Raw genomic sequence first — 12,230 nt, 5'->3', positions numbered from 1 at the left:
GAAAGGAGTCCCAACACCAGCAGGAAAGGATTAAGGGTGCCACACAGGGTCTCCCGGAGATGTTTGGGGGCGGATTTGGGGGCTGCAGAGATGAGATGCCAGGTCAGTAAACAGGTCTGAATCGCCACCAATCTGCTTTGCCATCCCCAGATCCCTGACCATTTCCGGCCACCTTTGAGGGTGAGTGTGGTGAAGACCTCAGGCTGCATGCGGCTGGGGCTGGTGTCAGGGTGTTTGGCTGAGGGGTGGGGAGGTCATGCTTGAGAATGAGTGAGAAATCCAAGACATGGAGGCAGCCAGATGGGGGACAGCAGAAAGAGAAAGGACTGTAAGCCAGAGACCTGGGTTCCGATGGAACTGGTCATGGGACGTTGGGCAAGACAGTTCATCTCTCTGAGCCTCAGTTTCCTAGGCTGTGAAATGGACTTAGTCACCCTCATTTATAGGGATGATAAGAGGAGATGATGTGTGGCAAGTCTGGGCCCAGGGCCAGGCCTGGAGTGGGTGACGAGTGAACATTCTTTCCTTCCCTTTCCCTTTGGTCATCCTCTGGGGCGGCAGAAACCAGGGAAGTGGTGTGCCATGCACGTGCGTGTGGCTTACATGATCCTGAGACACCAGGAAAAGATGAAGGTACTGGGGCCGGAGGGCTGGGGAGAGCGGGCCTGCCTGAACTCTGGGGGTCTGCCTTCTGCAGAGCTTGGCAGAATCTTGGCCAGAAACATCCCATCCCATCTCTGGTCACTGCCTTAGCAATCCCGAATCAGCACTAGGCTCTCTGGCTAACTAGACGGTGGTCAGAGAAGGCACTCCGTCCCCATCTTGGCGCCAGGCAGCCCTCGGAGGGGGTGTAGGGGCAGAAGAGCAAGAGGACAAATCTGGCTCCTCACTGCCCTCTCCCTGTCCCATGCAGGGCGACTCCCACAAGCTTGACTTTCGGAACGACCTCCTGCCCTGCCTTCCGGGGCCCTATGGGGCCCTGCCCACTGGCCAGGAGCTCTCCCACCCGGCTGCCTCCCTCTTCACTGCAACTGGTGAGTCTGGCCAGCCCTCCTCGGGCCTAAGGTTCCCATGTATCACCCAAGGCCCACCTTACGCCCACTCAGCCTCATCAGAATCTCCCACCTCTCTGCCCCAGGTGCCGTCCACGCTGCAGCCAACCCCTTCACGGCAGCTCCCGGGGCCCATGGACCCTTTCTGAGCCCCAGCACCCACATTGGTAAGAGCCAAGGGCATGTTGGGCACCTCAGGCCTTATCTGTGACTTCCAGGAATTCTCAAGCTGGGGATGGAAGTTGGACCCGAAAGGCAGCTGAAATGGGGGTAGATCTGGTTCCACTTGCTCTGTGACCTTGGGCAAATTACTCTACCCTCTCTGAGCCTTGATTTCATTGCCTGTAAAACGGGATAGGAAAGGGCATAGTGATTGCTCATCTCTGCCAGCCCAGATAGCCTCTGAAAGAACAGCCAGTGGTAAAGGGTACGTGCCACCTGCGAGAGGAAGGTGGGGGAAGGCTGCACAGCCCCAGGAGAGCATGGTCGCTGGTTCCTAGCCATCGCGGGCAGGCTGTTGGGGGAGATTTCGCTGGGTTCGGGTGGACAAGGAGGATTTGAGCCTGATGGCATAGGGCAAGGTGTTCCTGGAAGAGGAAATTGTGAGGCCCCATAGGGGTAAGGGTAGTTGCTCTGACTGGCGATGGGACATGTGCATGAAAGTAGGGTCAAGCTGGGAAGGGCTCTGCATGTCAGGTGGGAGGAAGCGGCAGAGGTTTTCGGGGAATTGGCTGGCTGTAGAGCTGGTATGGGTGGCTGGTGTGGGGGCGTGCGGGGTGAACGCTTGACCTCTGGAGTCAGAGAGGCCCTGGGTTGACTGTTGGCAAGTCACTTCACCTCTCGGAGCTTGTTTCATCACCTGTAAGTGGGAATGTCCTAGCTGCCTCACCGGGCTTGTGAGGTTAAACAGTACTGTGCATGTCAGAGCTCACTGCCTAGCCTGCCCCAAGGAAGTGCTGAGCACCTGGTTGTTAAGATTAAGACCAAGCAGCCGAGGGCTTCGGGGCCTGCTTGCTGATCTGCCTCTTCCCTGTCAGTTCTTAGTGGCTTCTCAGAGTGGGTGGCCCAATGCTCTGACCGTCCTTTTCTCCTGCAGATCCCTTTGGGCGTCCCACAAGCTTCGCCTCCTTGGCTGCCCTCTCCAACGGGGCCTTTGGAGGCCTGGGCAGCCCCACATTCAGTGAGTCCTGGGTAGGGTGGGTAGGAGGCTGTGGCAGTGGGTTAATGTGCTCAAGCAGGAGGGGGGCGGGGTGCCTGATTGGGGCCTCCCGCTCCTGGCTCCTGTCACTCTCTACTTTGCCCTCTGTCTAGACTCCGGCGCCGTCTTTGCCCAGAAAGAAAGCCCAGGGGCCCCACCAGCCTTCGTCTCCCCGCCAGACCCATGGGGTCGCCTGCACCGCAGTCCTCTGGCCTTTCCTGCCTGGGTCCGGCCCCCTGAGGCCGCCCGGACACCAGGCTCAGACAAGGAGCGGCCTGTGGAGCGGAGGGAGACTTCTATCACCAAGGAGGAGAAAGACAGGTATGCTTTCCGCAAACTGCCCGCCCCCCACCCCCACCCCAGCCTGCATCTGACCTCTGACCTCTGGAGTACCTTTATTCTCTCCCCCCACACCTGCCCCCAGGGACCTCCCCTTCTCACGGCCCCAGCCCCGAGTATCTCCTGCTACTCCCAAGGCCCGGGCTGGTGAGGAAGGGGCCAGGCCAGCCAAGGAATCGGTGCGGGTAAAGGAAGAACGGAAAGAGGAGGCTGCTGCCGCCGCTGCTGCTGCCACCGGGCCTCAGGGCCTTCACCTGCTGTTTGAGAGGCCCCGGCCACCCCCCTTTCTGGGCCCTGGTCCTGCAGAGCGCTGTGCTGGCTTTCTGGAGCCAACCTGGTTGGCAGGGCCCCCTCGCCTTGCAAGGCCACCCCGCTTCTATGAGGCGGGAGAGGAGCTGACTGGACCAGGGGCAGTGACTGCTGCCCGCCTGTATGGTCTAGAACCTGCCCATCCCCTGCTATACAGCCGCTTGGCTCCTCCACCGCCGCCTACTGCGGCCCCAGGAACCCCTCACCTTCTCAGCAAGACCCCACCAGGAGCCCTTCTGGGGGCACCGCCTCCACTTGTGCCCGCCCCCCGGCCTAGTTCCCCACCTAGGGCCCCTGGCCCAGCCCGGGCTGACAGGTGAGGGGAGGGGAGGGGCAGGGGCAAAGCTCCATCCCCCTTTCCTTTTGATAAGATCCTAGAACTGAGGTTTTAAGCCAGGGCTGGAGGGCAAAGGTCGTGACCTCACCAGCCATCTTTGAGATCATGGAACCTGAGAACAGAGCCCAAACCCCCATGAGATCAAGCATCAGATGAACCTTGGGGTCATTGGGAGGGCAGAGGTCACACACTTATAGAGAGGGGTGTGTGTGTGTGTGTGTATGTGTGTATGTGTGTGTATGTGTGTGTGTACACATACATGAGAGTGGGGGTCATTTCAGAGGTCATAGCTCATAGATCTCCTGAGGTGCACCATCGCCCCCTGAGGGCCCCTAGGCCCTTGGCCTGCCTCCCCAAGGGCTCACTAAGCCAGAGGCCAAAGTGCCCCCCTCCCCTTCACCTACCACCCAAGTCCTCATGCCCTCTCAGGGTTGGGGGAGGAGGGGCTAAAGGAAGGGGAGTTCCATGTACATATTTATCTCCCCTTCCACATAGCCCCCCAGACCTTTTGTACATTTTTACAGGGGTGCCCCTCCCAATAACCCCCCTTCCTGGTTAATTAAATCCTCAGACTGGTGCTGTGTTCCTAGCCTCTGGCCTCTCTGTGGGGGGAGGGGAGATTGCAGGGGAAGAGCTGGGAGGGGACAGGCAGGCCCAGGGTTTATCCCCAGGAATATGGGATCCAGCAGGAAGTGGACCAACAGGGGAAGGAACCTGGTACCTAGGCTGGAAAGAAGTGCAAATGCTTCCTGCTTGGCTGACAGCCCAGGTTCCCCCCACTTGTTCCTGTTACCTCTGTGTGCCCCAGCCCCAAAAGGCTCAACCTTTAAGCTTCAGAGTCTACTTCTTTCTTAATGGCTCAGTCCCCCCACTCCATTTCCAAGTGCCCCCAGGACTCCTGGGCCCTGCTCTCTAGAGCCCTGTTCCCAGAGCCCTGCCTCAGGCTACGGAGGGCCAGAGAAGGTCACCATGTACCACACACCAAAGAAGGGGGTCAGCTTGGGGTGGCCACACAGGCAGCTTCCTTAGCAGCCTCTGGGCAGCAGCCTCAGCCTTCCCAAAGCAGCAGGTGCCCCCAGGCTGGGGCCCAGCCTAGAAGGCGGGGGGTCAGTTTAACAAAAACATAATGTTGACTTTTTTCCCAGGTGGGGCTTATTCTGTAACATGACTTGCGGATATTTATATAAAAATGAGTGTTACAATGAGGCCCCTTGGCTCCTCTTTCGGTGCGTGTCACCTGGGGTTGGGGATTGGGCTGGATCCTGGGGTCGGGGTGGGGGTGGTTGTGAAGATAATACTGTCTGTGTCCTGACAAAGGTTTTCCCCTCCCTCCCATCTGGGAGAGTTCTGCTTCTGGATGGATGGATGGATGGATTGGGGTGTTGGGCACTGGAGTTTTTCACTTTTTTTTTACGACCCAGGAGTACATGTTAAATAAGATTCAAACACTACGAAAGAGACAAAACAATTTCCTATACATCTGCCAACCCACACGAGCCCCACACATCCAGCAGTAACCACTGTCAACCATTCGGTATATGTTCTTTAGGCACCTTTACTGTGAGTTTACCTGCACATATATGTGCATACATGGTTATGTTAGAAAATACCTATGGCTGAAACCGGTTTGGCTCAGTGGATAGAGCGTTGGCCTGCGGACTGAAGGGTCCCTGGTTCGATTCCGGTCAAGGGCATGTACCTGGGTTGCGGGCACATCCCTAGTGCGGGGTGTGCAGGAGGTAGCTGATCGATTTTTCTCTCTCATCGATGTTTCTAACTATCTCTCTCCCTTCCTCTCTGTAAAAAATCAATAAAATATATTTAGAAAAAAAAGAGAAAATACCTATGTTTTAAAAAAATTTTAGACATGATCATTATTAATTCAAACCCAGAAATACATAGTACCAAGGGAGAGTGCCTCATAGTCCCACCCCTCAGAGATGCCGCTGTTGATAGTTGGGTATATTCCCCCAGTTCTCTCTAATATATGCTTAAAATGGAATCCTGTGAAAGGTACTATTTTGTAACTACCTGTTTACTCTTAACATTATTCTTTGATATAATCATTAAAAACAAGTGACTAAGCTGAGAGGCTGGCTCCCATTCAAACCACCCAGAATGGGCTTGCTCCAGGTGAACCCATCTCCGTAGAAAAGATGCTTCTATCCAACATCCCTGATCCACTACACATACCCTAGACTTCTAGGGTAGATGCAAGCCTAGATTGTTCCAACATAAATCAGAAACAGGTGACCAGGAGAAACTTGGCCTTCAGACAAGGTTTCACATGGTAGCCCTTGTTTTCCGTTTCTGAAAAAGCTTGCCTGCTTCCCCTATGACTGTCCCTTGAGGTGGGGCACGATGTCTCCAGATGGCCACTGTCCCATCCATTCCATTGTTTACGAATGGGCCATTGTCACTATTCAGGGTACGACCCTGGTCCCTATATGCACTCTCAGTGAAACATCTGCCTGTGCGTACCCACCCTCTCCTAGGTCTCTCCCATGGACCTCAGATATCCCTTAGACCTGGAACTGTGCTCCCCACTTCCATCTCTGCAAATGTTACCAGCACCCAAGTCGGAAACCTCCCTGTTAACTCACCCGATTCACTGAACTGCCCTTAATTATTTCAACCATTGTTCACTTCATCACACCAGGACCTGAACTAGTGGCTGGGGATACAGAGGTAAACAAAACAGAATTCCAGCTTTCCTGGAGCCTAAAAGCTACTATGAGAAGAGCAACAAAGACATACTGTGAGAAGAAAAAGGGAGAGAGAGAAGGGAAAAATCTGAAGGGCTGCCTTCTTAGTGCCTGTCCTTGCAGCCACTGTGTTCCATTGGTTCATCTCCACGCGTTCTGATCCTAATGCAGGCAGGGGTCAAAGAAAAGTCTGGAAATGACTTCCATCCTGGGGGAAGCAAAACCAAACCCAAATCATTCACCATCGAGAGGCTGCTATTTGGAAGTGCGTTTCTTTCAATGAGCTCAGCAAAGTAGCTATGTACCCTTAAGCAATGTGCTTATTTCTGTGCCGTGGTTTATTTGTAAAATGGGTTTTTAAAAAACAGCTTTATTGAGATCATTCATTCATAGGCCATACAATTCACCCAATCTTTTCTGACTGGCTGCTTTCACTTAGCTTTGTTTCAGGGTTCATCCATGTTGTAGCTTGTATCAGTACTTAATTTTTTTTTATTTGTTTTGTTTGATTTTTGTTTGTTAATTCTCACCTGAGGATATTTTTCCATTGTTTTTTAGAGAGAGTGGGAGGGAGGGAAGGCGCGAGAGAGAAACATTGATGTGAGAGACACATAGGTTGCCTCCGGCAATCTCCCTGACGGGCTGGGGATTGAACCTACAACTCCGGTACATGCCCTTGATCAGGAATCAAGCCCATGACCCTTTGTGTGAGGGCCAATGCTCTAACCACTTAGCAGCACCGGCTTGAGTGGTACTTAATTTCTTTTTATTGCTAAATATTCCATTGTATGGACAAGACCACATTGTGTTTATCCATTCTTCAGTTGATGGACACTGGGTTGTTTCGACTATTAAGGATAATGCTACTGTGACTATAAGTGTTTGTACAAATGCATGTTCTTAATTCTCTTAGGTATGTACCTTGGGATGGAATTGCTGGGTCATATGTTTAACATTTTAAGGAGCTGCCAAACTAATTTCCAAAGTGGCTGCATTCCCTCCAAAATGTATGAAGATGGAGTTTTAGTGGTTTCTCCTAGTATTACTGTATGAATTCACTAAGTTTATAAGCACAAAGTTCTTAGTACAGTGCCTTGCACAGACTAAGTGTTCATGGGATTATTACTGTCATTACTGGTGATGGTTTCCTCATCAGAAAGTCGAAGAAGCAGATCTTAAGAGCTCCATTAGGGAGAATGCTTACTTATAAGCAGTTTGGGGGGCGGGGCATCTTTCAAAACCGGCTTTGAGGTGGGCAGCATCTGTCTATGGGCTTAGAAGAAGAAAGGAGGAGTCCGAGCCAGTGAAAACCAGGTTGAGAGCCTTTTACACCAGACAGGCCACAGTGAGTTTGGCCTTCACCCACCAGCTCTGTGACTTTGGTCTAGTTGCAGCCTGTTTCCATGGTGGACAAACAGGGAAAATGGCGATCCCAGCCCACAGGGTCACTGTGATGGTCACACGGGAGAATGCATGAAAAGGGTGCTTAGCACAAAATTTAGTACCCAGTGGAAATTCACTAAATTAGAGAGTTGTTACTGATGGTAGTTGGAAAGATTAGACATAATCCCCCTATTCCAAAATAGGCAAATTGAAATTCAGAGAAGTCAAGTGACTTACAGTCAGGAGAAGAAAGACAATTGGGGAGGAAGTTAAAAATAAGCTTTATTATTTAGGACAGTTTTAGATTTCCAGAAAAATTACAAGGATATTATAAGAGTTCCTGTATGCCTCACACTCAGTTTTTTTCTATCAACATCTTGCATATGTTACAGTTAGTATTGATGCATTGTAATTAATTTAAGTCCATACTTTGTCTTGATTTCCTTAGTTTTTACCTAATGTCCTTTGTCTGTTCCAGGACCTGCAAGGACACTGCATTACATTTAGTCATCATGCCTGTTTAGGCTCCTTTTAACTGAGCTTTCCAGACTTCCTTTGCTTTTTATTATCTTGCCAGTTTTGAGTACTGGTCAAATATTTTCATTTAATTTATTGGGGGTGACATTGGTTCACAAAACCATACAGATTTCAAGTGTACAACTCAGTAAAACATCTGCACATGGCGTTGTGTGCCCATCACCCCAAGCAAAGTCTCTTTCTGTTGCCTGGTCAAATATTTTCTAAAATGTCCTTTACTTAGGATTTGTATGTTTTTCTTAGGATTAGACAAGTTATGGGTTTGGGGAGGAAGCAAAGGTAAAGTGCCATTTTCGTTACATCCTTTCAAGGGTACGTACCTTCAGGACGATTTATCACTATTGATGTTGACCTCAGTCACCTGGCTGAGGCAGTGCTTGTCAGATCCCACTGCAAAATTACTCTTCCCCCCTCTTTCCATATTCTGTTCTTTGGAAGGCAGCCACTGTGCACAGCCTATACTACAGGGGTTGGGAAATTATGCTCCACCTCCTTGAGAGCAGAGTATCTGCATAAATTATTTGGAATTCTGCATGACAAATCTGTCTCTTCTCCATTTGTTTATTTATTCAGTCACTTATTTAAATTATGACTATTCATGGATATTTATTTTATACTGTAGGTTAAACTCCAGTACTACTTTATTACTCTCCAGTTTTCAGGTAGTTCCTGTGTCCCTTTGACATACCCCATCATTGTGGGGTGGGTTTTGGGGTTTTTTTGTTTATTTGTTTTTTTTTTAGCAGAGACTACCTTTTTACTGCTTATCCTTTTACTAGAGGCCCGGTGCATGAAATTTGTGCATGGGTGTGGTCCCTAGCCCTGGATGGCAATTGAAGCGTAAGCATCTGGTGTGGAAGGGCAGGTCCCAGCTGACCTCTGGGCCCTGGGCAGCACCTGGGCCCCTGGGCCCCCCCGCGGCCCCCTCTGCCTGAGTCATCAGGCCCCCGCCTGGCTCCCTCAACCCCTGGGAGCTGGGCAGTGGCCTAGCCCCCAACCACCGCTGGTCGCCATCTGCTGGGCAATCAGCCGGGTGATCGGGCCCCGCTCGCACCTGCCTTGGCCTGGCACTGCCCGCTCACCTGCTCCACCATCTCGCTGCAGTCCTGCTCTCATCAGGGCCTATCCAGGCCAGCAGCGCCTCCACTGCTGCCCACTGCCAGCACTGCATCATCGACCCCCGCCATGTTCCACACTGCCCCCTGGTGGTCAGTGCACATCATAGTGAATGGTTGAACTCCAGGTCGAATGGTCAAGGGGACAATTTGCATATTAGGCTTTTATTATATAGGATATCTCTGGGTTTTTCTCTTATGTGCTATTGTTAAAAGTTAAAAACAGCAGCTAGCCCTAACTGGTTTGGCTCAGTGGATAGAGCGTCGGCCTGCGGACTCAAGGGTCCCAGGTTTGATTCCGGTCAAGGGCATATACCTGGGTCCTCTCTGTAAAAAATAAAATATATATATATTTAAAAAACGGCAGCTAATGTAATTAACAGTAAAAGTTCCTAGTTGTCTGGTTGGTGTGGCTCAGTGGTTGAGTATTGGCCTATGAACCAGGAGGTCACAGTTCGATTCCCGGTCAGGGCACATGCCCAGGTTGTGGACACAATCCCCAGTGTGGGGTGTGCAGGAGGCAACTGATGAATGTTGCTCTGATTCTCTGTCATCACTGACATTTCTGTCTCTCCCTCTCCCTTCCTCTCTGAAATCGATGCAAATATTGTTTTTAAAAAGTGCCTAGCTTGCCGAAACCGGTTTGGCTCAGTGGATAGAGCGTCGGCCTGCGGACTGAAGGGTCCCGGGTTCGATTCCGGTCAAGGGCATGTGCCTGGGTTGCGGGCATATCCCCAGTGGGGGATGTGCAGGAGGCGGCTGATCGATGTCTCTCTCTCATCGATGTTTCTGACTCTCTGTCTCTCTCCCTTCCTCTCTGTGGAAGGTCAATGAAATACATATTTTTTAAAAAAAAGTGCCTAGCTTGTAAAGAAAGGTAAAGTCTCCTTCTTTTCCCTGATTACTCCTCCCCTGCTGCATTCCCCCTTCCCAGAGACACCATATTGATTTCTTGTTTGTTTCTTCAGAGCAATTCCCTTTTTTTCCTTCTTTTAAACAAATGTTTACATATGATGCACACTATTCTGTGTATTGCTTTTTCATATAACTATTTCTTGTGGGTAATAACATTTTATTTTTTAAATATATTTTTATTGATTTCAGAGAGGAAGGGAGAGGGGGAGAGAGAGAGAAACATCAATGATGAGAGAGAATCATTGATTGGCTGCCTCCTGCGTGCCTCGTACTGGGGATGGAGCCTGCAGTGAATACCCACATGTTTGTATACCTGAGCAAATCAATCTGCAGGATACACTTACACACATGGCAGTGCTGAGCCAAAGCGCACACTTGTAAAACTCAGGTGCTGCTAGCCCCTTGCAGTGTGGCTCAGTTAGTTCGATTTCAGATCAAGGCATAGGCCAGGGTTTTGGGCTCCATCTCTGGTGGGGGGCATGCAGGAGGCAGCTGTTGAGGTTGCACTCTCACATCAATGTTTCTGTCTTCTCCCTTCCTCTATCTAATAAATCAATAAACGATTCTTTTAAAAAATAAAGTAAAATTTAGATGCTGCTAAATTGTCTTCGGCAAACCTTTCACCATTTTCATTCTCACCAACATTGTAGGAGAGGACCTATTTCTCCACATGCTTGCTAACGCGGAGAAGTGACAAGCTTTTGATGTTTGCCAATGCGATGGGTGAAAGATGGTTACTCATAGAAATTTTAATTTGCACTTCTTTTATTATTATGAGTGATGCTGAACATCTTGCCTGATTTTCAAACCATTTGTGTTTTCATTTCTGTGAATTGTCTATTCAGATCCTTTGTCCATTCGCCCTTCCCCCAGTCTTTGGATTTTTTATAACTTTTGTTTATAACTTTTGCCAATGAAAGTTATTTATTCCATCCACAAATATTATTGATCACCTACTGTGTACCAGACTGTTTTAACAACGTCAGTGAATAGAGGGGACAATGGGACAATGGTATTTTCTCTAGAGATTAAAATTCTGACAGAAAGTGAAGAAATAAATATACATCGATTGAAGAAAATAGGGTATGGGCTAAAGTTCCAGGGTGCTGTTTTATATAGGGGCATTAAAGAAGGCGTCTCTGATGGATGAAAGGGAGCAGAGATAGAAATGAGATGAGGAAAGGAACCATACAGTTACCTGGAAAAGGAATGCCTTAGGCAGAGGGAGAGCAGTGTGCAGTCCTTGAGGTGGGAATTCGCTGGGTGAGCTGGCGGACCAGCCAGGGGGACCATGTGGCTGGCGCAGGGTGAGAGGGAAAGGGATGGGAGATGAGGTCAGAGAGGTGATCAGGGACCAGATCAGACAGGGCCCTGCAGGCCTTTGAAAGGACTTTGGTTTCTACTGGAGTGAGATGCTGGCCATCGCAGACTTTATTTATTTTGGCTGTACTTTTAAAAAAAATTTGGAGAGTTTCGGAGCAGAGGAATGACATTCCTTGATTGAGTTTTTTGAAGGACCACACAACAGCATGATCTGTGAAATGAGACATTATAGCACACATGTTGTTGGGGCATTCCCCACCTTTAGCATGTTCTAACTGGAATCTTTAGGGGTCTGGCCTGATGGAAGCAAATCTAAATGTGTGAAAATCCAGATGGATCTAATTTTCTCTAATGGACAGTCATTGCCATGGGCATGTGCATGAGTAATGTGGTGACTCCAAGCCTCTAGGTCCAGGGCTTTTGATTGTGGGTGATGAATAAGTCTCCCTTTTCTCCCTTTGGAAAGAATCATCTCCCCCAAAGCTTATCCACCACATCTCTGGAAATGCCACCTGTTGCCAAAGTCATACAAGTCCATAAAGTGTGTGTTCAAGCATGTTCCCAGGCCCTAGCCGGTTCGCTCAGTGGACAGAGCGTTGGCCTGCAGACTGAAGGGTCCTGGGTTCGATTTTGGTCGGGGGCACACGCCCAGGTTGTGGGCTCAATCCCCAGTGGGGGGCATGCAAGAGACAGCCGATCCGTGATTCTCTCTCATCTTGATGTTTCTATCTCTCTCTCCCTCTTCCTTCCTCTCTGAAATCAATAAAATATAAAGAAAAAGAATGTTCCCAGAATTAGATAGTGTAATAGTTGTACAATACACTTGAAAACCCTGAGTTATATTTTATTTTTTTTAATTTTTAATTTTTTATTACAAAGGGTATTACATATGTGTCCATTTTTACCCCCCGCCCTAGACAGTCCCCTAGCCTCCCCTATCCCCCAGTGTCTTATGTCCATTGGTTATGCTTATATGCATGCATACAAGTCCTTTGGTTGATCTCTTACCCCCCTACC

At 49.6% G+C, this 12,230-nt stretch overlaps 1 protein-coding gene across 1 annotated transcript in view; it reads left to right on the top strand.

The window, feature by feature from the left end:
* FBRS (fibrosin) overlaps window positions 1–4,441 on the top strand; it is a gene marked incomplete at its 5' end in the record, with an annotated part of 10,393 nt that extends 5,952 nt beyond the window's left edge. Inside the window, 7 exons of the mRNA XM_006774089.2 lie at window positions 151–180; window positions 562–633; window positions 914–1,034; window positions 1,139–1,219; window positions 2,149–2,232; window positions 2,364–2,571; window positions 2,675–4,441. Of these exons, the coding sequence (XP_006774152.2) occupies window positions 151–180; window positions 562–633; window positions 914–1,034; window positions 1,139–1,219; window positions 2,149–2,232; window positions 2,364–2,571; window positions 2,675–3,218 (1,140 nt within the window). The remainder of the gene's footprint in view (window positions 1–150; window positions 181–561; window positions 634–913; window positions 1,035–1,138; window positions 1,220–2,148; window positions 2,233–2,363; window positions 2,572–2,674) is intronic.
* Window positions 4,442–12,230: the final 7,789 nt, after the last annotated feature.

The sequence above is a fragment of the Myotis davidii genome, unplaced genomic scaffold (assembly GCF_000327345.1).
Source record: "Myotis davidii unplaced genomic scaffold, ASM32734v1 scaffold1047, whole genome shotgun sequence".
NCBI classification, from domain to species: domain Eukaryota; kingdom Metazoa; phylum Chordata; class Mammalia; order Chiroptera; family Vespertilionidae; genus Myotis; species Myotis davidii.
This window is presented reverse-complemented; position numbering and strand designations above follow the sequence as displayed.